The following is a 26,694-nucleotide window of genomic DNA, read 5'->3' on the forward strand; positions in this document are numbered from 1 at the left end:
AGGGCTATACAGTACCCGAGAGAGAGATTATACACTCACATGGCCAAGGGTTCCGAATCCATGCATAACCGAGTCCGATCGGCTAGAATGAGTAGAGATCACGTAGAGTGGGAGCGAGTCCCGACCGTGCCCCCGATAAGATGGGGCCGTGACTTACGAAAGAGTTATTAGAAAAGAGTTCTAAGAGAAAGAGAAAGAGAAAGAAAGAGAGAAGTACCCAAAAAGAAATTGAATGAGGAGTTGTAAGAAAAGAATTAGAGAGAGAGTTACAGGGATAAATAAGTAGAGGATTTACTTACTGAACATTATTTTAGTGCTCACCCCGTTGTTTTTCTATGTTTTGCAGGATCTAGGTGAGGACATGGTCGGATGGACGTCAGCGCTCGAGGAAAAGCGGTTACACTGTCTATTATGTTTTTTATTACTTTTGTACACATTATAATTTTGTGTAAAAATGTAGATATTTGTAAAAAAAAAAATATATATATATATATATATTTAATAAAAAGAAAATTTTGGACCCAATTTCTTTATATTATTTTATATGTATTTTATTATGAGAATTTGAGTAGTAGTGGCTGTTACAACCACTATGATCCACATTCATTAATCTAAATCCTAATAAAGATTTATTTAATTTACTTTCGTTAACAAAATAATGACTAATCACACAAATATAATCTTGTTTAGCTTGACCACTCCAAATATCGACGATTAGAGCCACACTAACATGACAATTATGTATTTTATTTTTTAATTCTAATTTTATTTTCCCAAACAATTTTATTAAATCATTTCTAGTTATAGTTTTAGAATAACTTTTAGATCTTGAAAAAAAAAAATTTTAATAAATCTTTCAAAATATTTATCTTCAACCATATTAATAGGTTGATCAGTTGCAACAATATATAAAGCTAATTGTTCCCTATATACATCAGAATTATAACGTCAAGTAATACCCATATTAGTTATTTGAGTTTGATTGGTTTCTCTATTTTCATGTTGAGTAATATGTTTATTAGCATGCCTTTTTAAAGTACTAATATCATTACCTGAATTAGCTTTATAGATATTTCCACAATACATGCATCTTGCTTTCTTCACTTGAACTTCATTTTCTGCCTTGTAAAACTTATCAAAATACACTCAAACGTCTTATGTGCGCCTGTCGTCGGTTTCGACAACAGTTGATGAACCCACTTCTGCTTTAGATGAAGTTGGATGAGGACGACTTCTAGAACCACCGGGAGCTATAGCAACATAGAGAGGAATCGGGGAAATATTATGAGATGTATCAGATTCTAAGACTGTGAAAGTGAGACTATTTGAATCTATTGCATTTATGTTAGTAAATTCATGAGAACTATGATAGTTTCTTTCATCATCAAAATCAATTAGATGAAAATATATATCTATTGTAGTTAAAAAAAAGAAATTGATATAGAAGAAATGAAAAATTAAAAAAGGAGAATTAGAATTTGGAAATATTAATTAAAAATTACAAAAACTAACAAAAATTAAAATGAGAGCAAATTAACAACAAATATAATAATTGAGAGATTTCAATAGAAGTTAGAGAAAATGAGAGACTGAGAGAATTTGGAATGTGAGAAAATATGAGAGTTTAGACCCTATTTATAGAAAAAAAATGACGAAAAAGACTCTTTCAACTGCTATGAAACGGTTATATTTCAAAGGTAAAAGAGGTATTTGAAAAAAAAATTATTACTTAATTTTTTTGGTCCAACCCGCTGGGTTGGCGGTTGCCATCCGGCAAGTCAACCCAACAGGTTAACCGTTGGCTTGCAACAGCCAACCCGTGGGATTGAAAACTCTTAACCCAGCGAGTTGGAGGGTTTTTTTTTTTTTTAAATAAAAAATTTAACCTGCCGTGTTGACATATTAAAACCCGGCCTGCCCAGCGAAGTATATGCGAGCCGAGTTCAACCTGGCCTACCTTTTAGGCAATCCGGATTGAACCTGTCTTAATGCGGGTCGAGTTAGGGTTGACCCGCCTAACCCAACCCATTTGTTCCACCTCTAAATTCACATCCACAAGTTCTTCTCTCTGGCCGGATGTCTTCTTCCTCCCCCAAGGTCTTCCATGACTAGAGATGTTTAATCGTTGTTCTCTTGTTGTTCAATTCGGATCAAGTTCGAACTCATTATCGTCATTCTCAGTCGGTCCATGTTCAGATGAATTGTAGTTCGAATCCATTAGTTCGGACGTTGATGTGTACGCGAATCTTCCAATGGCGCTTTGCTTTTCAAAAATGTCCTCATATAACTCCTTATACGAAAGTCCCTTACAAAAGAACTGTGTCGCCTGTTTGTTATGCTAGTAACGAAAACAGACATACACTAATGTGTTTCTCAAGGAAAAATGCGTAAAACGTACGATGTCATAGATTAATATGAATTAAAAATATGAAAAGTTACATTTACATATTCTCTCCAAACCTCTACGAAACATGTTGGCATTTGGTTCTAATGATCCCAACCGAAATCCATGTGTTGCATAAGTTTGCACCAAGCATTCTAGGTATTTTTCAACCAGAAGAACTTAAAAACTAATTGTCCTACGTCGAGCTTCTTCCCAGCCAATAGTTCCAAATCAGCCAACATATTCTGATAATCCATCGTTTTAATACAATACCATGGGCATTTTTCGCACGCTCAGACAACAGAATCAAAAATCGGTGGGTCATCTCATTGGACCAGCTAACGTTATTACTCATCTAACAACGGTACAATGGAACGACAAATAAAATTGAGACATTGTAATAATAAAGCAAACACATCAACACTCACTTACGCAAATTAGACCCTCATAAACTAAATGTAGAGAAACTGTTACCTTGTTTGATCCGACACTACTAAAAGGCGTCAATACAACAAAAGATGTCTACAGCAGACTCGAAGTCTATAAAAACGTTGAACCTACCTCCTTTGCTTATAGTAGTACTGAATCCTATGACATGGCACTTTTATTACAAACACCTCTTCATACAGCAACTCTAAACCTACAAAACAGATGGATATTTTATATTAGTAACAGTTAATTACATAACGGTATGATTTAACAATCTCAAAACGCACCATTTTGAAAATATTTCCAAATGTTACAAAAAAAATGAACGAATTAAATTAACATAATATGTTACAATTTAAAATAAAAAATAGACGTCCCAACTACAAATTTCCGGAACTTGATAATAAAATAATCAAACCCAATTTTGCAAATTTTGATTGACGAAATTGCCCCTTTCACATTTCTTTACCTATTTAAAAGGCATTTTAACTTATTCCAAATATTTTTTTTTTTTTTTTAATGCAAATTACCCCTTTCACATGTACATTTAGTTCGCATATTTCATATCATTTTCGTTTCCCCCCTCATCTACCCTTTTTATTTTTTTTACCTTTTGAAAAACCCAAACCGGTTGGAACTTTGGTGGCTCTTGGTTGGAGGTGAGTGGCCGACGGTGGGTGAACTTCACTGGGAAATGTGCACCGATGGTGGCAATCGGAAGATGGTGGCCTCGGTTTGGAGGGTGGCCGACGGTGGTTAAAAAGGATGCTGGGCTCGGGTTGGATGAGGAAACCGAGATGGTGGCAGATCTTCAGTTCTGGGCGCCGGTGGTCGCGCTCGAAACTGGTGGCCTGGGGTTGGAGCAGGGTGGCCCAAGGTGGTCCGAATAACTCGAAAATGGTGGCCGGTGATCGTGGTCGTACCTGCTGGCCTCGGTTTGTCGGAGGCAACCGAAAGAAGGTGTTTTTGCGTGGTGTTTTTGAATGCAGGTGGAAGAGAGTGTTATGGTGGTTGTAACGTGGAAGAGGATGGCGGTGCGTTTGTAATTTTTGAAGAATAAATGTGGAAGAGGGTAGCGGCGGTTCTGATCTTTGAAGAATAATGTGGAAGTCGTAGATAAGCTGAAGAAGAAGGAAAAAAAATAGGAAAGGAGAAAAAAAGAAAAAGTAAACTGCCGTCACAGGTTTCCGATCTTTGAAGAAGAAGGTGGAAGCCAAACTGAAGAAGGAGAAAAAAGAAGAACGAAGGAAAAAAAAAAAAAAAAGGTGGCTGTGATCTTTGAAGAAGAAGATGGTAGTGATATATGAAGGTGGACCCGTGGAAGAAAACTGAAGCAGAAGGAGAAAGAAAAAGAAGAAAAAGGAAAAAAATAAAAAAAGTCTGCACCGCCGCCTGCATAATCAGAAGTCAGGAATCAAATTTCTAAAATCTGATTTCCTGAATAAGTAGGCAGATGCTTATTTAAAAAATCAGAGTACAAAAGTTAAATATAATAATGAAACAAACGGGTTCTGTCTGGTCACGTGCACTACAAGCTGCCCAAATCAGAATAAAAATACAAGCTGCCCAAATCAGTTTTTTTTATTCTGTTTTAACATAATTATTATTATGCGATTTGGTTTTCTTCTCAATATTCATTTTTATTAATGTACTTTAAACTACGCCGCGAAAATAACGCATTTGGACAGATAAGTTGCAGACACAAATCAGTGAAATCACATTCCCCCCCCCCCCCCACACAAACACCACACCCACACACACACACACACACACACACACACACACACACACACCCCCGGAGTACTTGACTATACTAAACACTCTTAACAGTAACATTGAAAGGAGATGCTCCTCAGCTTCATCTACTTCTTGGCTGGTTCTGGCTGCCCCGAATCTACCTTTTTTGCATAACGGGATTGAACATTTGTTATTCTAACTAGTGTTTTACAAACCGAAGCAAACCTTAACTCGGTTAAAAGTTTGATTCCCAGTTTGACTGGTCCAACCAGTTAACCGGTCAATTTGACCGTTGACATCATTAAAAAAAATAAAGGTTGAATACATAAAACCTCAATCTTCTTCACTTTCTCCTTCTCACTCATTCTTCACCATTCCTCTCTTTTAATTAATTTATTTTCAATTACATATTCTCAAATTCACAGTCCAACACTTTTCAATTTCAAATCTTCATTCTCTAGCCACCCCTTTCATCAGCAAAAAGCCCCTCTTTTTCTCTCTCCTTTTCTCCACCACTCCTTCTTCTACTTTCTCATTAATTAATTTCTTTCTTTTCATATTTCAATACATTTTAATTTCAAATATCCAAACTTTTCCCTTTTATCAATAGGTAAAAATAAAAAAAGCAACAATTGTCAATTAATTTTCAAATATCCAAGCTTTTCCCTTTTATCAATAAGTAAAAATAAAAAAAGCAACAATTGTCAATTAATTTTCATGAGGAAGACTGAAGAATGAAGAGGGAAGTGAGGAAGAAATAAAAGTAAAATCCATGGGAGAAGGAAGCCAATGGAGGCGCGTGGATAAAAAGGTAAGGGAAAAGTTGAGATTCATTTTACAGATTTGATGGCTTCTCTTTTATCAATCAATAAAAACAAAAAAACAGCAATTAGTTCTCACGAGGAAGACTGAAAGCAGCGAATGGAGAGGGAAGTGAGAAAGAAATGAAAATAGAATCCATGGGAGAAAGAAGCTAAGGGAGACGTGTGGATAAAAAGGTGAGGAGGAAAGTTGGAGGCCATTTTACAAATATAGCGAAAAATTTCATGGGGAAGACTCAAATTGATAAGTTCTGAGAATTGGAAAGAGTTAAGAGTGAAGATGAAGATGAAGGTGGGTTTTTTCTTAGTGACCCGGTTTTTCTACTGGATTGGTTGAACCGACAGTTCAGCACTGTTCCGTCGATTCAAATCCGGTCTAATCCGAGCCAAATGTTATAAACGGTTCTAATTATGTCTTAGACCGAATAAAGGACCAGTCGATGGTTCAACCGGTCCAACCGACTGGTCCAGTTTTTAAAACATAGGTTTTAACAAGGAAAGCATAACAATTTGACTCTTATATTTAGAGGTAACATGCATGCAAGATAGATTTTTTCAATTTAAGAAATTTGATCTTATTCTTGGAAAAAGTTAAAAGGATATAGTTTGTCTTTTAGGATTTACTTATATAAGACAAGAAATAAAGAACAAATTGAAATCATTTGAAGGTGGTGAATGTACTCTCTTTGAAAGACACTTTTTCAAGTAATTAGTGACTAAGAGTGTTCGTAGTATTGAATATCCATGATAACTGAAATACAATTACAGCAAAGAGATGGGGGAAAAAAATCACTTCATGGCTTTCCAAGTGCAAAATAGAGGGGACCATGTGCCTATTTCTTCAAAGTTTTCTTCCTGACCAGTGGAAATCACGGTCACTCAGTCTTGGGCACTCGGGTCATGCGTAAGTTTTTAAATCAACAAAGAGTAATGAGATTTAAAAGCAAAAGTTCACCATTGAAGCTTCAGGAGTGACCAGTTTTGAGCACAACGAAAACATCTAACCTTTAAACAAAAGAAAAGAAAATGTATTTAATGATTAAATCTAGACATTGGAGCACAACCAGCAACAAAAAATAAAATGGAGTCTCTCAAGAAGTTCTGACAAGTTTCACAGACCAAAAATCAAAACTCTAAATTACAATTATAATCAGTTGGAGAGTTTAGTACTCCCATTTCTTCATTTCCATACCATCTGGAGGACTTCCTTCTACCTTCTTGGAACCAACTTCTTTCCAGTTTGTAGAGAGCACTGTCCCATTTGACTCCACCTGTAAAACAGGATCAACAACATTAAGATTTGACACATATTACAGGTTAGAATTAACACATAGATGGGGCCAAATTTTCTTACAAAAGATTTTTTCATGGCTCTTCTTGTGTCCTCATCAGCATCGGCATAAATGTCTTGGAAAAACTTGTTCAAAGCTGCATCACCATCTAGCTTCTCATCCTTTTCCTGGAAGACAGGTGACAAAGAATCATGCCTTTTACAGAGATGTATTTCTGAAGAGAAGTTCTCATAAACATAGAAACCAAAAAAAAAACCTAAATTTTAGGCACACCTCTTTCTTCACTTGAGCTTCAAGCTTATCCCAATCTTTTGTAGGTTTTGAGGATGGGTAAGTTGGTCGTTGAGATCCAGTAACTGCAAAATCAGTCGCAAGTATTATACTTGTTGAAAGGGATATAAGAAGAATGTTAAAGTCGGCAAGCCAATCACGACATTGGTACTGAAGCAACCACAAAAAAGTTCAGGCACAAGCTTTTCATTAGCTACCAAGTATCCTAGTCTACCCACCGGGTTCCCACCTCATAAACCCTGAAACTAAGCAGTTTGTCAAACATCACAAACAGTTCCTTCTATTTTCAAGAATAATAATGGGCTCCCCTGTATTATTTTCTCACTAATTACTAAAGAGACCTAAGCCATTTTATCATTAATGTCATCTGACTACCAAACATTAACAAGCCCATCAAAATTTCAAACTGAACCAATCAAAGTATTAATTATGCCGTCTAGTAGCAGAGCAGACATATGGCTACCAGACAAGAAAATTCTGAACCCTATTTGTTAAAAATATATGCATTTTGACAAACAAAAACAAAAGGCAGGTATATGAGTTTCAACATCTTCAATGACAAGGATTTTACAGTACTGCTGCAACAGAAAAAAATTCATTCTAGCTTCCCTGACCACAAATTAGAGATTTAAAACATTATTGTAGTTCTCCACATGGATTTACATCATGAACTCTATCAAGTAACTTATAAGTTGATCCAGCGTCTTACTTTAAGATTTTAAATTATATGCGCACAGGTGCATGATAATGTCTTCATGTAAGTGAAGTGAGTGACAAAAAATGTGACCCAAACACAAGATAACCTTGACATCAAAGTGAGATCTGAAGAAATTGTTATATTACAAGAACATCAACCTACCAGATGATACATTAACCCTTTGCAAAACTGGATTTTCCTTGGTGAATTCAAGAGCTGTCCAATGTATTGGTTCAGCTTTTGCGAGACGGATTTCAACTTTGGTAGACAACACATCATATCTGCACTTCGTGGGTATTATCTGTTTGCAAAAGACCAAAAAGTACAATAAGGATCAAAGACAAGTAAAAATTATTGAGCAAATGGTTCCAAAAAAGACTAAACAAATCCACTGCCAGCTAAGGCAAGAACATAAATCAAGACTTTATTCGCCACGCAAATAAATAAAATTTTCTGTTTAAAAAGATTTCCTAATTCTTAATCCCACACCATTATCAAAATCTAATGAAATTCATGAATTCTATGATTTTCCCTCCGTCATCAAGTAAGAAATTCTAAATGTTGATATACTTCTGATTACTTACTGAAATCAATAACTACTGCAATACCTTTCCAAATAAGCGAGGTTGAAAATGATATGCCTCTTCACCGGGAACATCAATGCTAACACTTAGCTATAAAGCAAAAAAAAAAAAAAAAAAAAAAATTAGCCTTTGCCTGGTTTATCTATCTTTAACCCAAAACATTAAAGAAAATGAACCACAACACAGTGAATAAAGAATTGATGTGCATCATACTATCTGTTCACCGAAGTCAACAGAAACACTTTTAGCTGGTATCCCCTTTGCAAATATGGTCACGACCACTTCCTCAGGCTTCTGGTAATGTTCATGCCTGCACAGATGTCAATTAATAGGTTAACCAATTATCCCAATACAGTTATTATATGATAATATAAATCTATGACTATGAGATCCTGCTATAAATTCTATCCATATATAATCTGATCTCCAAATCATACTTGCCAGATCCAGTTTCTTTTTTTCTTCTTTTTTTTCCCTTCTGAAGTAACTCTCATCAACTATTATTATCTGATGTGAAGTTTTAGAAGTAATACAATAATATAAAAAATCCCCTATGGATATGAAATGGTTAATTTGCAAATATGTTTGTATTCTCCCTGTTTTAAAGCAAAAAATAACCATCAGAATTGGATCATCTTTTGAAATAAGCTTTTATTTGAGCATATATGAAATTGTGAGAAGAACACAATGGTAATATATGGTTAAAAGTCAAGTCTTAATCCTTTTTCCTACCTATCAATCACAAATTTTAGTGTTGTTCAGTTAAAAGCTGAAATTAGTAGAATTGTGGTCCATATATCAGTCACGTTCCCTTTCCTTCATTAATTAAATAAATTTACCATAGTATTACAACACAAAATCATAGGTAACATAGCTTGTGAGATGTTCAGGATAAAGTCTATCATACAAAAGATGAGGTTCACCTACTACAAGCCCTTAAAATTGTTTTGTCATGGAACCAAATATTGAATTGTCTTTTTGTTGTGAAACGGTATTAAAAAGCAAGCTTTAAAACTTATGTTCTAATAATACAGTTAGAAGGCATGCTTAACAAGGCTGTGAGTAAAGGACAATTGCTTAATTTTTGCAAGCTTGGCATGTTTGATATCTTACTCTAACTTAAGGAGAGTGATAGATTATAACAAGTTCGGGCCAATATATGAAGGTTGTGAATATCTGTTGATTAATGTATCAAGGTTGTCCCCTATCCTAGAGAGATAAATCACCTTCATTCTCAATCTGTTTTCCTTTCCTTCTCTTCCTTTTGCAAATCTAACAATGGCATTGCAAAGGAATTAAAAGAAAATATCATAACTCATTCACACTCAAATCCCAAAATGTAAATGCAATCTACAAGAATGTGAAAACTACGAAGAGCAGATGATATTGACTTCTCCATGTACAGGACTTATTAAATTCAGAAAAGTCTAAACAAGAACAAATTTTAGCACAAACCTGAATTTTGGTTTGGCTACTGGTATCACTGTCCCCTGGTTGGGAAAGTTCAATTCTGGCTGAGCATCTCTTGTAGATACATCTGTTGGAGGCTTTTCTGATAAATCCTTTTGCAAATCACCACATTCCTCTGAAAAGAAACGCAAGGTCTTTAACTAAGATTAGAAGGTCACTAGATATTTTCATTAATCTGAAATTACTCTTTGGGTATTTCTTCTCTCTCCCTAAAATTTCTTGGTACCAAAAGGGTTCTACAGCATCTCAGGTTGATATAGGTCAATAAGCCTTCATTACTTGCACAATGAAAGAAACAGAAAAATAAAAAAAGCAGAAGAAAACTACAAACCAGCTATGCGCTCATTGCACTCTTCTATTAGGTTGGTGAATCTTGATTCTCCCGGTGACAGTGTGGCACCTGTTTCCAAGGCTGCCTTCGCAGTCTGATATTCCTCAAGCTTCATGCAAGCAGTGCTGCACATGAAAACGGAAGAATAAGGAAAATCAATTGGCAAGATTCCATCAACAAAAAACACCATACAAAGCACACAATTTACCCTCCAATCACATCAATAAACAACCAATGAGAGTCAAATGATACAAAACATGACATCCACGTAATGGACAAACAAACTAGTTTATTTTTCTTTTCAAAATAAAATGGGCAATGGTAACTGAAACTAAAGGTCCTTAAAACTGCTAACCCATAATCAGCCCTGAAAACATCATTCTTACCCAAATTTGGACACTAATAGAACCAAATCATTCAGCTTATATATTTCAAAATTATCCTTGTCAAAACTCCAATTCTCAACAAAACTGACAGAGTTGCTAATTGATTGCCTCTACAACTCGAAGGGCGGTCCAATCTCTCACAAGCTCATAAGTACAGAAGATATTTACCAAATCGTTGATTAAATAACAATGAAGAGATTCATCCACTAATGCGATAATATGAATACCATAATCTTATAATTGGCAGTAATAATTAAAAAGGAACATCTCAACAAATGATTAAAATACAAAAAAACAAAAACAAAAAAGCATCAATCAAAAATCTAATTGAAGTATACGTGACTCACGCTTTACGCAAGTAGGCTTTGGGCATTGAAGAGTCCAACTTAATTGCTTTGTTTGCATCCGACACAGCCTCTGCACGCAAAATAACAGTTAACAAAATAAGTTTATTAATTTTCAAAATTGGACACTGGATAATAAAAACTTTAAAACAATTCAAAGAAGGTGGAAAGATACCAGTAAAATTTAGGAGTTTGATGTTGGCTTGAGCGCGGTCAGCATATAACTCAGCGTTATTAGGGTTAATATCGATGGCTTGGGAGTACAGATCCACTGCAAGCTGAAAGTGGTCGTCGATGAAGGCCTCTTTAGCTTTCTTTTCGAGATCGGTAGCCATTGCAGAGTTGTAGTTTACAGAGAAGGAGAACTGAAACGAAGGGTCTAGAAGAGAATTGGAGCGACCGTGTTGTGCGAGAGTATGATTGACTTGATGAATTTATAAAGACGAAACGATAAATAAAAAGAGTACCAAACTACCAATTATTATTCCATTTCTTATTTAATTATTAATTCAGTCATTGGTCCGTATTAAGCTTGTTTAATTTACCATTTTACCCTTCAAACTCTGGACTTTTCACTTTTCAGGGGTGTCAATTGGAAATTTCCGATAATTCTCCGGTCCCTAATTCAGCGCCTTTTTTAAAATAATATTAATTAGATTAATTTATTTTTTTAAAAATAAGGTAAAGCAAGTATTAGTATCTGGATGAGAATCGCTTTCATTATTTTGATTTGGTCGAATGAACAAGTTAAGAATCCTGAGATTTTTATTTTTTCCATTTTTTGAGCATTCAAGAAAAGTATCATCCACAGTTAGACGCTGCATCTAAATTTCCTTGATGTTGCAAGAAAGATTCATTCATCCAACTTTCTAGAAATTTCCATCTTCAATTGACTTTCTCAATCATACAATTCCAAGTCAACAATTAATAGTACTTTCACACAACTCCTGCGAAATTTCATTCATAACCCGTTAAATTTTGAAGTACATATGGGATAGGTTTGAAATAATCTGATTCTGAGCTGGAAAACCAGCTGAGAAATTATTTTAAATTCAATTTAACCAATTTTATTTTACAGAAAATTCTCTCCCAAGTTGTTGTTAGTGAGATTATTTAATTGAATACTACCAAGTTGACATATAAATTTTAATTTGGAAATGGTGGTGATAATGTTTTTAGAAAGGAAAGGGCGTTTACTCATAAGCTTCGTTGAAGCTTCTGTCCTGCGGAAATTAAGTTCCATGAAGCAGCAGTGTGAATGATAAATGCAAAAGTCTTGACTGATTTGTTAAAATGTGAAAGGCAGATTTACTTGACTATTCAAGGTAAAATAAGTTGCGTTGTAAGCTTAAAAGTTTCTCTCTAGAAATTAGTAACTTATCTGAATTTTCAGTTTTTTTTTTTTCTTTTTAATGACCTGGGGTATCCAGTCCTGGGACTCTAGAACTATCAGTCAAGTGAGAATGCTAATAGTCACCTCTATTAAGGGTCAAGGTGAATTGAATTCAAAATCTCTTGAATAATACACCCAAAAATCCTAATTAACTATTCGGTTAAGTTTAATTCTCAGTTTATAGCTTTTACTAGCAAAATAACAAATTAAGTAATAGTAAATACCAAAAATCTTTGAAATTGTAAATTTTATTTAGAACCCCATATTTTACATAATCCAATGCAGGTGAGATTTACACTTTTCTTAAAAGATTACCCTTGACACCTTTGCCTCGGTAGTCGCATTTTATGCTGAGGCAAGAAAATGCACAATTCTTTGAGCCTCATAAATAATAACGTTATATTTACCTTTTAAAATCAAACATTACGCATAGAAGAGCGTTTGGTTCAGAAATATTAGATTATTAGGAATATTGGATTATTGAAAAGCTAGATTACCTTGAAAGATTACTAAGAATTTTTAGAAAAATATGTTTGGTTAGTTGGTGGATATGTTATGTTATGGAAAATAAATTGGTTGGTATCTTATTTAAATTACTAAATTATCTTTTTTTAAATATTAATATAATATTATTTTTATTATTAATTTTTGAATAATTCTTTTAACCTCTAATATTTCAGATTTAGCTAAAACACCCCTGCTTATATAAAACTTTAATTTATGATGAAATCACCTCCACCTTCACCTCCTGCCGCCACCGCAAACCACCGTCGGAAGTCTCCGAAAGTCCCTGTGAGTAGCTCACTGTGACCAAGAGGCTTTGATATGGCCGTTTCTGGCCATATCGATGGCCAAAAATGGCCATATCAGGTCGGATCTAACCGTCTAGCTGTTAACGGCCACACCGAAGCCTCTCAGAGCCTCCTACGGAATCTCGTTCTTTTTTAGGGACTTTGGTGAGGGACTTTGGTGACTTTTCGACGGCGGTCCGTGGTGGTTGGCCCACTGTCGATGGTGGTGGCCGGGTGACAATGGTGGTCTGTAAATTGTTTTAAATATAAAGTCATTATTGTCCAAAATTTTAATTAAACAAGGGTAAAATTGAAATAAGATATTACTGTAAATTTCTTTTAAAATAGGGGCATTATTGTCTAAAATTTTTATTAATAAGGGATAAAATTGTAACAAAAAGAGATAACCCTGGTAATCTTATAATACCTAAGAAAATGGAGGTAATCAAATTACCTCCAATATTACCAATAATAACCACTATTGGTATTTAAAGATTGTCGGTATCTTATATTACTTGACAACCAAACATGATAATCAAGTAATATAAGATCACTTACCCCTAGTAAAGTCAGATTTACCACATGATGATATAAAGTCATAAAGGAAGAAAGTACATGCACTAAATATTGATAGCTCTTATGTGCACAATAGGCCTTATGGTACAATAATTTCTATCTTGGGCACAAAATTAAACCTTATTCTAACTTAGTTATTACATTCTTAACATCTTTTTATATAATTTATAATAATTAAGTACTCTTCCAAACTTTTATAAAAAAATATTATTTCTTACAAAGGAGGGAAAAACAACCAAATAACAGTCATCACCAAGAACACCACCACCGGCCTTGAAACCATTGGGGACAACTGTCATTGAATGGCTAAGTTCTTCTTAATGAAAATCTCAATAGCTACACTTATCCTTTGTAGGACAAAAAACCATGTCACTTCCGACGTAGGAAGCACACGTAAAAGATGATAAAAAATCTCCTTATGCATAAAACTTGAGACAACAAATGTGATAATGACACTTGGATATTGAATTCACTTTTCTCTGATTATACGACCGAGTATACATTGTACTAGATTATATACGTTAAGGCATAGAATATCTGTGACCATAAGGTTCTATCTGCGGCCCCAAAAGTTTTTTAGTAAGGTGGCTAGATGGCACTTGTTGAATTGTGGCTCGAGCTCAAAGCCAAAAATACAAGCTAGGGTAGCACGCATGGCTAGGATAATTTCGAGTGAAAGATACACTGGGTAAAAATGAAGGATTAAGAGTGCTTTGTGATGTATATATTGACGATAGCCATGGACTAGAAGTAACATAACTACAAGTACAATTTTGATGACTAGTTTGATATATTTAGAAACTTGATGTGATTTTTGGATTGGACTGCAGATTTGGGGAGATGGGTTTGGTTTTATTTTGATGGGAAGAGAAGCCACCAAGATAAAATGGAAGAGTTTATTAGGTTGACATAAGGGGCCTTGACCAACGGCAAAGAGGAGGAGGTTGAAGTTGGCAAGCCGTGTGAGATAGAAAGAGGTGCAACCGGTGAGATTGAGGGAGGAGAGGCTTGAAGGGAGAGTGATGAAGAGGTAGAAGACTGGGAGGAGGGAGATGAGCCTTAAAAAACCCTTTGGGATTCTGGATGTTAGGCTCTTCTCTTTGTAGCTCCTCTCTTTATGTTTGTGTAGATCTCTGATCACTTAAATTTGAGAGGTTAATAACTTGCATTTAATTGGTTAGATTTGTGTATTAATTATTATTAATTTCTCTGTGGTGCGGGATTGGGACGACTTCTGAAAATAAAAGGCGAACGACATCTTCCCACCAAGGTTTGGCAAAACAACACTTTCCCAATCTTCAAATTTCAAAATGATAGTTTCCCATCTTTCGTTAGGTTCTATTATGTTTTTCGTTAATATTTTATTGAAAAGGCGAGAATGCCCTTAAATATTTGATTTTATAGATTTTTTATTATTTTTTAATTAGCCAAAAAGTTAAATATTAAAAAGTCAAAAAAGAAAAAATAGTTAACCTACCTAAAAATTTAAAAATAATGTTATAAAATTATTTAAAATTAAATGACATAAATATTTCTTTATTTATTTATTTATAATATCATCAATATTCTATCACTATTATTCAATAATCTACTAAATTTATAATATTTTTTATTTTTATTAATTAACATAGAAAATTAATATTTCTAATTAATTAAATAAATAAAGAGAAAAATGCATTTTTATATTTAAACTAATAAATAATCAAATAAGTAAGGATTTTAACTTAACTAAATTTTAATTTACAATAAACTATTTAAAAATATTTTTATCTTTTTAGTTAAATATTAATAGAATTCATTAGGGTGAAAAGTGTCATTTTAAAACTTAATTGGTGGGAAAGGGTGTTTCGCCGAACCTTGGGTGGGAAATTTTCGTTCTCCCGATAATAAATTAAGAATGGACCATTTCAAGCCAAGATCACATCACATTCAATGTTGAATATTTAATATGAGGCACAGACCTTTTACATATTGACCTGTAAAATTTCTATATTTAGTATTATATTTATTAGTATAAATAATTTATGTACGAATCTAATCTCATTAATTCAATCAGATTATGAGAATCTAAATTTTGGCAGAATAAATATTACTCATTAATAAACATAATACAATAGATTTTTGGTAGTTATAAAACTCCAAATAAAATTACACTTAAAAAATTAGCCCACTGTTTGTTAAAATTAAGGTTTGAAACAATTAATGTGATTGTGCTAGTATGAAATCATTGTATTAATTGATATTACTTTTTTTTTTTTTTTTAATAATTAAGGTGACGCTAATATATTCATAACCACGATGGATAATATATTAAAATTGATATTCTGATTTTATTTACATAATATTACCAAACTTATAAATTATAATACATTATATAGTAAAACTTCTATGTAGTCATAATAGTGTAACCAAAAACATCTATATAGTTATAATGGTGGAACAAAAAACCTCTATATAGTCATAGAGTAATGCTAGGTTAGAGGTGATAATGAGCCATGCTGGCACAACCCACAATTTTTCTAGGACGGCATGAAAATTTTGTTTCGTGCCATGGCCCGTGGGCCATGTTGTGGGCTTAGGATTTTGCATGTGGGCTGACACGGCACAACCCATGAATTTAAAAAAAAAAATTAATTTTTATGAGAAAAGCCTATATATGCGACATGTGAACCGACCCACAAAAGCACAGCACGACACGACACGACCCATCGGCCATGGGCCTTGAGTTTTGGTTGTTTGACACGGCACGACCCATGGCACGGTGGGACGTGGAAATTTTGGCCCGACACAGCCCACTGCTACCTCTATGCTCGATCCACAATCCAATCTCACAACCTTCTCTCAGAACTCTAGACGGGGCAAATCGTCATTAATTAGCTCACAAAATAAGTCCCACCTTCTTGTATGGGTCTTGCTTGCCTATTTGTAAGCTTTCACGTCAAGGGTTATGAGAGAATGTTGTAGAGCTAGCATTATTGTATAGTCATAATGGTAGGACCAAACTGATTTATTATTGTGAAGAGGTGGTGTAGTTACAAAAAATTATTGTTTTGATTTAGTTATCCTATTGCAAGTAGTGTAGAGGTAAATAATGAATTACATTAATAATTAATTAATAGTTTCAAAAAGCTTGTACATATATCTATATAGTTTTGAGAATATGCAAAGTCATCTTAATAATATAAAATTTTGCATTCTCTTTAATGTTTTTTCTCTCAACGTAAATTCTATAAATACATTATACTACAACACAACCCATGCAATCTTCAACCAATTCAAGTGATACATTTCCTTCTTCTTCTAGCAAATGAACCATACCACCTAAAGTTAATACATGAACTCATAGCATATATATATATATATATTTTTTTTGCAATATACGTATAATTATTACTATATGAAGACAAGTTCCTTAAGACGAGACCTAAAAAAATTATAATATATCACAATGTGAAATTTATTCTTATTTATAACTAGCCCAAGTTGAGACTAAAATTTTTATGACTACATGGAGGTTATTCCTATTAGGGGTGGACTATCCGGGTACCCGTCTAAATCTTATGGAACCAGAACCGACTAGTTTTGATTGCTAAAAGCCTGGAACCAGAACCTGTGTTACAGGTTCCAATTTCAATTCTATGTATTCGGGAGAATTACATTACCCCCTACTATTCACAAAAATGACAAATACACCCCAAAAAATTACAAATACACCACCAAAAGTTTACAAAAATTATAGTTTAGTCCTGATTTCTACCCGGGTCTTGGTTCTAGTTTTGATTCTAATTCTTATACTAGTGGAACTAGAACCGCATAGTATCAGTTCTAATTTTTTAGAACTAGAATCTCGGATACTCACCGGTTTTGATTCCGATCGGTTCTTTTTGCATATCCCCAATTCTTATATAGAGTATTACTTTATATAGGTTTTACTGTATATAAATATGAATCATTTATATGTGTAGTATTAGTGACTAGAAATATTCTTTAAGATGTGAGAATATTTCTTGTGTAAAACACTTGGAAATATAATGGGCCTGTTTGGCACACTCTTCTCCCACTATCTTATCCTAAAAACCCAAAAATATATTTGTTTTAATATTCTTTAAAATTCATTCTTATCCTATTCAATTCAAAATATTAACAATTACCTTTCTCAATAAAAGTTTTAAAATTAACAAAAACACCCCCACCCACCCAAGCCACTATCAGCCATCTTGGTCGTCGTTTGGCCATCAACAACGACCAAGTCTACCCAGATCTGGCCATTGACGGCCAGATCTGTGGCCATAGATCTAGCCTTTTCCGACCAGATCCATGGTGGATTTGGTTGGAAAAGGCCAGATCGGCGCACGACCAGCCAGATCCAATTGATCATAAGCCATTCCTACAAATTTCGACCACCTTTTAGAGGTGATGGCTAGTTGTCGGCAATATGTGGGTGGATGGGGGTGTTTTTGTCAATTCATAAACTTTTATTGTTTGGGGTGTTTAGTTAATTTAACAAACCTAAGGGGTTAAAAAAATCTAGGGTGTGTTAGTTTTATTATTTTGGATATGATTTTTGAAAAAGTAAGAGTTGGATGGCTATTACGAGGTAGGATTTGAAAATTAACAAAAACACCCCTTAGGTTTGTTAATTTACTAAACACTCCTGTAATAAAACACTAAAAATTAACAAAAACACCCCCACCCACCCATTAAATACCGGAAGCTGACCACCACCGCTAGAGGGTGGCTGGAGTCACCGTGTCGGCACACGACTGGCTGGTCATGCGCCGATATGGCCTTTTCCAGCCAGATCCACCATGGATCTGACCAAAAATTGCTAGATCAGCGCACCATCGACCAAATCCAACTGGTAGTGCGCCATTATACTAGATTCCGGCCACCTTTCGGCAGTGGTGGCCATAATCTGGCAAATGTGAGTGGGTGGGGGTGTTTTTGTCAATTTTTAATTTTTTGGGGTGTTTAGTTAAATTAATGAACCTAGGGGGTTTAAAAAGAATTGAATTTTGAAATATTATTGTTAGGTAGAGTTGGGTGGGCAGTGGTGGCCATAATTTGGCAAATGTGAGTGAGTGGGGGTGTTTTTGTCAATTTTTTAAAATTTTTATGGGGTGTTTAGTTAAATTAATGAACCTAGGGGGTTTAAAAAAATTAAATTTTGAAATAGTATTGTTAGGTAGAGTTGGGTGGTTATTACGAGGTAGGATTTAAAAATTAAAAATAGTTAAATAATTTGAAGTAGTATTTTGAGAATAGGGAAATAATTGTGCATTTTTATTTGGAATACGAATAGAATATTTAAACAAACGCACACTTATGGGTGTGTTTGTTTCCCGATTTTTGCCATATCCTATTCCTATCAATTTCTAAAATACACATTTGTTTCCCTATTCTGAAAATACAATTATATTATATTTAATTATTTTAAACCCCCTAAGTTTATTAATTTAACTAAACAACCCATATGTCGGAAAGTGGCCGAAATTTGGTATAATGGCGCACCACCAGCTGAATCTGGCAGGTAATGAGCTGATATAGCCTTTTCTAATCAGATTCACTGTGGATCTAGCCAGAAAATGCTAGATCTACAGCCAAAGATCTGGCCATTGATGACTAGATCTTTGGCCGTAGCTAGTCGTCAACTACAGCCAAGATTTGGCCTTCGTTGACGACCAAACACGGCTAGATCTGGTTGTCAATGGCCAGATCTAACCATAGATCTGACATTTTTCAACCAAATCCACGGTGGATCTAGTTGGAAAAGGTCATCTCGATGCACAACTGGCCAGATCCAGTCGGTCATGTGCCGATACGGCGACTCTGGCCACCCTCCGATGGTGGTGGCCGACTGTCGGTATTTAATGGATGGGTGGGGTGTTTTTGTAATTTTTAATATTTTTATTATAGGGGTATTTAGTAAAGTAACAAATTTAAGGGGTCTTTTTGTTAATTTTTAAATTTTACCTTATTATTGCCACCAATTTTTTTTTTTTTTTTTTTAAATACTAAAACAACCACATACATATAAGGTTTTTCTAATCTCAAAAACGCTCGAGGCTGTGTAACTAGTCATAAGATCAATGCAATAATATCATAAACCAATGATAGTCTTATAATTGCAATGATGAACTCATAAATGTTAAAAAAAAAAAAAAAACACATAAAATATTTAAACCATGCCAAAGAAAATCCCGTTACCAACTGTTCTTATCTAGCCGAACAAATACTACTTATAAAAGAAACCTTGTGCGCGCCTACGGCTTCCTAACTCAAGTTTAATTCACGCACTGCCGCTCGATTTTGATACCAACAAAACCAATAGATGATATCAAAATCAGTAACCAACATTGTAAACAGAACTGAAATTTACCGACTCGAAGAAACTTGTTCGCGGCTTATTTCATTATGCAACTCCAAGTCTTTCAAAGAAGGTATATGCATTCACAGCCCAATTATCAAGTTGAGTCTTCAGGATAAATTATTCTTAAACAACAATTTGCTCTCGCTTTACGTAAAATGCTCCAGAGTGGAAAATGCACGCCACTTCTTTGATGAAATGCCTCTAAAAGACGTCGCTTCTTGGACCGGGATCTTGTCTGGTTATGTTAAGAATAAAAAACACTACGAGGCGCTTGATTTGTTTTATTGTATGATGATTTCTGGTCAATATCCCAATGAGTTTACGTTTTCGAGTGTCTTGAGATCGTGTTCTGCTCTTGGTGAATTCAACTATGGAACTCGAGTTCAGTCCTATGTTATCAAATATGGATTTCAATCAAATCCTTTTTCGGGCAGTGCTTTGATTGATTTATACTCCAAATGGGGTTTCACTAATGAAGCTTATAAGTTATTTACATGTATGGAAAACGGTGATACTGTTTCTTGGACTACAATGATCTCTTCGTTTGTTAAAGAGCGAAAATGGAGCCGGGCTTTGCAATTTTACGTTCATATGATTGAGGCCGGTGTTCATCCAAATGAGTTCACTTTTGTGAAAATTTTAGCTGCTTCCTGTTTTCTTGGTTTAAGTTATGGAAGATTGGTTCATGGTCACATGATTGTTCGGGGAGTCAAGATGAATGTGGTGTTGAAAACTGCCCTTGTTGATATGTATTCGAGATGCCAGAGGATGGAAGATGCTATCAAGGTCTCAAATTTGACGCCTGAATATGATGTGTTGTTATGGACTACTATTATATCTGGGTTTACTCAGAACTTGAAGTTTAGAGAGGCTGTTGCTGCATTTCATGATATGGAGGTTTGTGGAGTAGCACCAAATAACTTCACGTATTCTAGTATCTTGGGTGCATGCTCATCAGTTCTATCTTTGGATCTGGGGAGACAGATTCATTCACGAGTGATTATGGCTGGATTGGAGGATGATGTGTCTGTTGGAAATGCACTTGTTGACATGTACCTAAAGTGTTCCAGCATGATAGAAAGTGGCTTGAGAGCTTTTAGAGTAATAAGCTCACCAAATGTCATCTCTTGGACCTCTTTGATTGCTGGTTTTGTCGAACATGGTTTTCATCAAGAAGCTTTTCAACTTTTCGAGGAGATGCAGGCTTCAGGAGTGCAACCAAATTCCTTTACAATCTCGAGTATTCTTGGGGCCTGCAGTACAGTAGAATCTGTAAGCCAACTGTCGAAAATCCATGGATGTGCTATCAAAACAGAAGTGGATGATGATATAGTCGTTGGGAATGCTTTAGTGGATGCTTATGCTGGGTTGGGATTAGTAGATGATGCATGGCAAGTGATTAGCAAGATGAGTCACCGAGATGCTGCCGCATACACAAGTTTAGCCACAAGAATGAATCAGATGGGTCATCATGAAGCGGCGTTGAACATCATAACTCACATGTATAATGACAATGTCAAGATGGATGGATTTAGCCTGGCCAGCTTCATAGCTGCATCAGCGAGCTTGGCTGGGGAGGAAATTGGAAAGCAACTTCACTGCCATTCCATGAAATCTGGATTAGTTTGCTGGATTTCAGTTTCAAATAGCCTAGTTGACCTCTATGGGAAATCTGGATCTTTATCTGATGCACACAGAGTTTTTAGGGAAATAACTGAGCCAGACGTTGTGTCATGGAACACATTGATATCTGGATTGGCATCAAATGGGTATATCTCCTTTGCTCTCTCAGCTTTTGATGATATGAGGTTAGCAGGAATCAAGCCCGATTATGTTACATATTTGATAGTGCTTTCTGCTTGTAGTCGAGGTGGACTGGTTGACTTGGGTCTTGAGTATTTCCAGTCTATGGAAAAAGTGCATTATTTATTGCCACAGTTTGATCATTATGTTCGTTTAGTTGATCTTCTTGGACGAGCCGGCAGGCTAGAGGAGGCAATGGATGTGCTACAAACTATGCCTTTTAGGCCAGATGCTCTGATCTACAAAACATTACTGGGTGCCTGCAAGATGCATAAGAATGTACCTCTCGGGGAAGATATAGCAAGGAGAGGGCTCGAACTTGACCCTTCAGATCCAGCATTCTATGTGCTGCTTGCAGACCTGTATAATAATACTGGCCATTCTGATTTAGCTGAGAATACTTTCCAGATGATGAGAGAAAGAGGTTTGATGAATCCTGAACCAAGCTCGATGGAATATGGGAACAAGATTCATCTCTTTATTGCGGGACATGCTGAAGATGGGGTTCATGAAGAAAATAGACTGAGCTATAACAGAGTTTAAGGATTACATATATCAATATGAAGACATGGAGTGAGATATTGTATATTAGGCTGCTGCATATTCAGTCTTTCAGCCTTCTAAATACATGAAAGACTCGTATAGTTATAACCTATATGCAGAGATTACCTTTAACATCTTATTCCTTGTGACTACTGATATGGACCATGGGGAGCATTGTGAGCCATGGAAAATGATTTCATTCCTTCATGATGAATGCTTGTGCAGGGCCATTGGTAGTCTTAATTCTGGAACGAGACTTTCCAAGACCTTGTGGATCAGTTCCCAGTCAGGATAGATGATTCTTCCGTCAGGTTAAAGTTTGGTATCTGCTTCCTGCTTATCCAGTGATGTTTTGACTAGGCTGTGAAATTTAGATTGTAATGCCTTTTACGAATATTTTCAATACTGATACTGTATCTGTCCACTTCTCCAGTTTGAACGAGGCCATTTACTTTCACAAGGAGAATGGGAAAAGAATTTGTGAGATGTTTTACAGTTTGGCAGCTTGAATTGAAGCTGATGGCTACTGTGTCAATCACTCTGAATGGCCAGGCTTATGAAATTTCAAAAGGCTTTAGCCCCTGTGAACTTTTGGAAAATACTGGAACTAACTACGGTTGCTTATTCTGCATAGTACATGACTATTGCAAAGCGAGCACGAAAATAATCCAAATTGTTTGCGCCTAAAAATCAACTCATTACCATGTTCTTCTGTTTTGGCGTCCTGAGCTGATGAATTCTGCAGTGGTTAAGCCGAAGCCCCATCCTCAATGTTTAACCTCCTGCGAAAGTAGTTGCTGCTAAAAGATTCTTCGCAATATCGAGTATAAATCTGTACGAATATGAATTGCACAGCAGTTGGAACTATTTCCTGCATTTGGTGAGTTGGGGAAAGGCGAGAAGGAGGGTAATTCTGAGGTCTCTTGTTCTGGTTTCAGGTTTGTGAAATCAGTTGCTCAGATGCCTTACAAGTAGAGGAAGATGAGTTACAGCTCCATTTAAAATTGCTTGTTTGGATTCTGGAAGTTGATACCAGAGTCAAGTTGTAAACAGGCGAAACATGATGAGTTTGAGTTCATTAAATTATAGAAACGATATTGTTGGACGAAACATGATGAGTTTGAGTTCCCTTAATTATAGAAAAAATATTGTTGGACATTCTGATTCATCTCCAAGGAGCTTGACCCAAGTGCTGACTATTTTCATTTTTCAATAGTGAATAGTTTCGCAAAATCTTCAGCATCAATTTCAGAGTAAATCAGATACAGATAAACAAGTTTGGTTCTGCACAATAGCCAGATGCTAATTTTGAAAGCCAAATGGTGATTGTGCCAGACAAATAAGTAATATCATTTCCACTGGAATGCACAAATAAGATGTGGTAAAACAAAAAAGATCTTGTAACACCTGTTCATCTCAAGATTATTAACCGGATAGTTCAAGCCTTTGTCTCATTAATCAAACTCTATTCAACCTAAAAACAGGCAGGATACAAAGTAACAAGATTAATCTTTAAGAAAAAACAAATTCAACCATGAAACTAATCGTTACTCCAGACAAGTGCCAGCAGCATATTATTCCTTAGGCTGTGACTCACCAGAGGTGACAGCAGGAGCATCATTTTTGGTAACAGCCTCCAATGTCTTGTAGAATTCCTCAGGCAGAGGACCGGGTCGGTGCAGAGGAACATGCTTGGGAACCGGTGCATCATTCTCAATAACTTCACATTCATAGTCATCAGGAACACCCCAAGGATCCCACTCTGCAATAAACCAAAGCACATTCTACACACTATTACTAACAAAATGTGAGCTGTTTTCATGAATTAAATGACAAAAAAATAGGTAATACAAATCTAACATAGAAATAAATCTTCGATTAAAATTATCGCATAGTTTGATGATTAACCCATACTTCAATTACTCAAGATAAGCATTCAACATACTGCAAGGCTAGTCTATCACTAACTGATTATAATAGGAGGCCTCACTAGAAAGGAGCTAGAAGAAAATGGAAGACATTAGCATCATGTCTAGACAAGTGAACATCACAATCTTATAAGTGAAAGGTACCAAGTTAAATGTGTCATGTAATTATCAAAAAGAGAAAGAAAGTTAGGTTGCTCGTATGATAAAAATAAGAATATATAGCACTTACTTAAGAATCGTTCAGTATTGAGCCCTTTCTGAACCATTTCTAGAACTTGAAGAACCGTATAAATAAAAAGTAATAATAATAATTCCACAATTAGAGATGTCAAATGACAAAGGGAAACCTTTTTAATTTAATCAAACAGAAATGTTGTGACAGGAACAAGAAAAAGAATGACGTTCATAGCTTACAGCAACATGAAAAGACTTTTTTAGCATCCAGACTGTTTGCAAACTCAAATGTAGCTTTGACACACTATTTTTAGAGTAATTAATCTTAGGGCCTGTTTGTGGTTTTTATCTTAAGTCTTAATGTCTAATTTTAGTGGATTCAAATGTTTTAGAATTGATTGTTTTTTGACTTATATCTGAAAAAGCTACAATATTTGGCTTTTATCTTGATACTAAAATATATAATTCCAATTTTGACAAAACCTTTATGCATTATGTATTTTTAGAATTATTTTATTTTTTTGTTATAATAAAATTTTTAAATGTTATATCAAAATATAATAACATAGTTCTTTTTAATTAATACATTAGTTTTGTTTTAATTTTGATAAATTTGATTATTTAAAATTGTTGAAAACATATAAAATATAAAACTATATTATACTTAATAAGGATATATGTGTCAAAACATTGGTTTTAATATGCTTCTCCTATATAAAAACAAACAATTCAATACTTATAATCAGACATTGAAAATTAAAAAACAAACATATCAATCAGACTTGTACATTTAGACTTTTTCAAATAACAAATATATTCAACTTTAAGGCAAAAAAGAAAATGCCACCTTAGCCTCGTCAGAAAGTCCAGTATGTAAATCAAGCAGCATCTTGAATCAATTTGCAAAGAAACTAAATCACGGAAGGCTGCCAGGGGTTTCACTAGACACTTACATAAGGACCCAAAATCAGATTGGGAAGAACTGAAACTTCAGAATGAAGAAGTAGGCTACAAGCCCATTTTATATGGCTTTTTCTAGGGCAAGTTGTATTTCAATTAAAGGTTCAAAAATGCTTTTTTGATCATAGAGAAGCTCTTCTAATGTCTCCTTTATGAGCTTCTTCGGGAGCATCACTGTGAGCTGATACAGGAAGCTTAAATTTCATTAATTAGAACACTGAAATATTCAAACTCATTCATAATAACACTTCCACATTCGACACCCAGACTATCAACAACTTTTTGTCAGCGGTTGTGAAAACTCTACTAATTAATGTATTATCAGGGAGGCTATGCCTACGAGAATTCGTGCACAGCACATAAAATAATTTGCTAGAGCTTCTAAGCTAGTACCGCGTTGAAATTAATCATTCAAATCTTACCCTGTGCTTCAGTCCATACGACACTTCAAGTTATAAAAAACGTTTCATTAGGATGCCAACAAAAGAGTAAATTCCTGTGAAAATCTGTAACTTGGCACATAAAAGAATCGCCCCAGACAATCACATTACGGTTCCTAACAAAGGAGCCGGAAAGCTAATTGGAGCAATCAACAACATACCAAATTTTAAACCAATAAAATTTAATTTAATAAAGATAAATTTTTCACATTAAAGAAGAGTGAGCGAGTGAGTGAACGGACCGATCATTTTGGAGATGAGCGTTAGCTCGTCCTGGGCTTCCTCGATGAGCTCCTCAACCTGGCCACATCCGAGGCGTTTCTCGATCATTTCCCAGTCTTCTTCCTCTTGACAAACCTTGAGACGATGTTGTGTGAAGCTCTCCACCGCCTTACGGTATCCCTCATCTTCGGGAACGGCCTGGATCTCTTTTAGGGTTTTGCTGTACAAATTGATCAGAACTTCCCTCGCATTGGGAACCACATCCAGTCCAACGATCCCCGTCGTTTGTTTCACCTTGGCCATCAATGGCCGTGCGATCACGCGTAGGAACATCCTTCGCACTTCTCTCTTCTCCTTCCTCTCAAGTGCTGTACATTTGAGCGTGATATTGCGGTATGTTTATGCGGGCCGATTGGGAAATGGAGAGCTGCTTTTCCGATGTCATTTAAGTGAGAAATTCATGGATAGGCCCAATAGGCCATGCACAGGGCTTTGTTGGACCTGGCCTAAAACGAAAACTGACAAATAAATGGTAGAGGGTGTAGATAGAATTGCATAGGAATAAGGATAGAATCTGAGATAGATTTGGATTAACTAGTGAATATAATTGAAAGTAAATAATTGTAAAATCTAGGACACGAATTTTTTTTTTGATGATTAGGGTGTCCGGACCAGCTTGCGTGCACCTCAACTAATCTTCTGAAACCCTAAAATTATCAATCGAGTAAG

General features: G+C 35.2%; 3 protein-coding genes across 4 annotated transcripts; 1 reads left to right on the forward strand and 2 right to left on the reverse strand.

Moving 5' to 3' along the window:
• Window positions 1–6,301: 6,301 nt before the first annotated feature.
• On the reverse strand, window positions 6,302–11,212 carry LOC116119706 (protein SGT1 homolog B-like). Its single transcript, XM_031405658.1, has 10 exons — window positions 10,941–11,212; window positions 10,769–10,838; window positions 10,036–10,160; window positions 9,690–9,819; window positions 8,448–8,544; window positions 8,259–8,324; window positions 7,813–7,951; window positions 6,936–7,018; window positions 6,725–6,829; window positions 6,302–6,641 (listed from the first exon to the last, which is right to left on the reverse strand). The coding sequence occupies exons 1-10, from the start codon at window positions 11,098–11,100 to the stop codon at window positions 6,534–6,536; spliced, it is 1,083 nt and encodes a 360-aa protein (XP_031261518.1). The 5' UTR covers window positions 11,101–11,212; the 3' UTR covers window positions 6,302–6,533.
• An 8,644-nt stretch (window positions 11,213–19,856) lies between these two features.
• On the forward strand, window positions 19,857–23,329 carry LOC116119705 (pentatricopeptide repeat-containing protein At5g52850, chloroplastic-like). Of its 2 annotated transcripts, none has more exons than XM_031405655.1 (2): window positions 19,857–22,563; window positions 22,675–23,329. In XM_031405655.1, the coding sequence occupies exon 1, from the start codon at window positions 19,857–19,859 to the stop codon at window positions 22,239–22,241; it is 2,385 nt and encodes a 794-aa protein (XP_031261515.1). In that variant the 3' UTR covers window positions 22,242–22,563; window positions 22,675–23,329. The 2 variants fall into 2 exon arrangements, with proteins under 2 accessions (XP_031261515.1, XP_031261516.1); XM_031405656.1 differs by having other exon boundaries at window positions 19,857–22,552.
• Window positions 23,330–23,618: 289 nt separating this feature from the next.
• Window positions 23,619–26,393, reverse strand: LOC116119704 (probable NADH dehydrogenase [ubiquinone] 1 alpha subcomplex subunit 5, mitochondrial). Its single transcript, XM_031405654.1, has 2 exons — window positions 25,986–26,393; window positions 23,619–24,003 (listed from the first exon to the last, which is right to left on the reverse strand). The coding sequence occupies exons 1-2, from the start codon at window positions 26,296–26,298 to the stop codon at window positions 23,816–23,818; spliced, it is 501 nt and encodes a 166-aa protein (XP_031261514.1). The 5' UTR covers window positions 26,299–26,393; the 3' UTR covers window positions 23,619–23,815.
• Between the last annotated feature and the right edge of the window lie 301 nt (window positions 26,394–26,694).

The sequence above is a fragment of the Pistacia vera genome, unplaced genomic scaffold (genome assembly GCF_008641045.1).
Source record: "Pistacia vera cultivar Batoury unplaced genomic scaffold, PisVer_v2 Contig90, whole genome shotgun sequence".
NCBI classification, from domain to species: domain Eukaryota; kingdom Viridiplantae; phylum Streptophyta; class Magnoliopsida; order Sapindales; family Anacardiaceae; genus Pistacia; species Pistacia vera.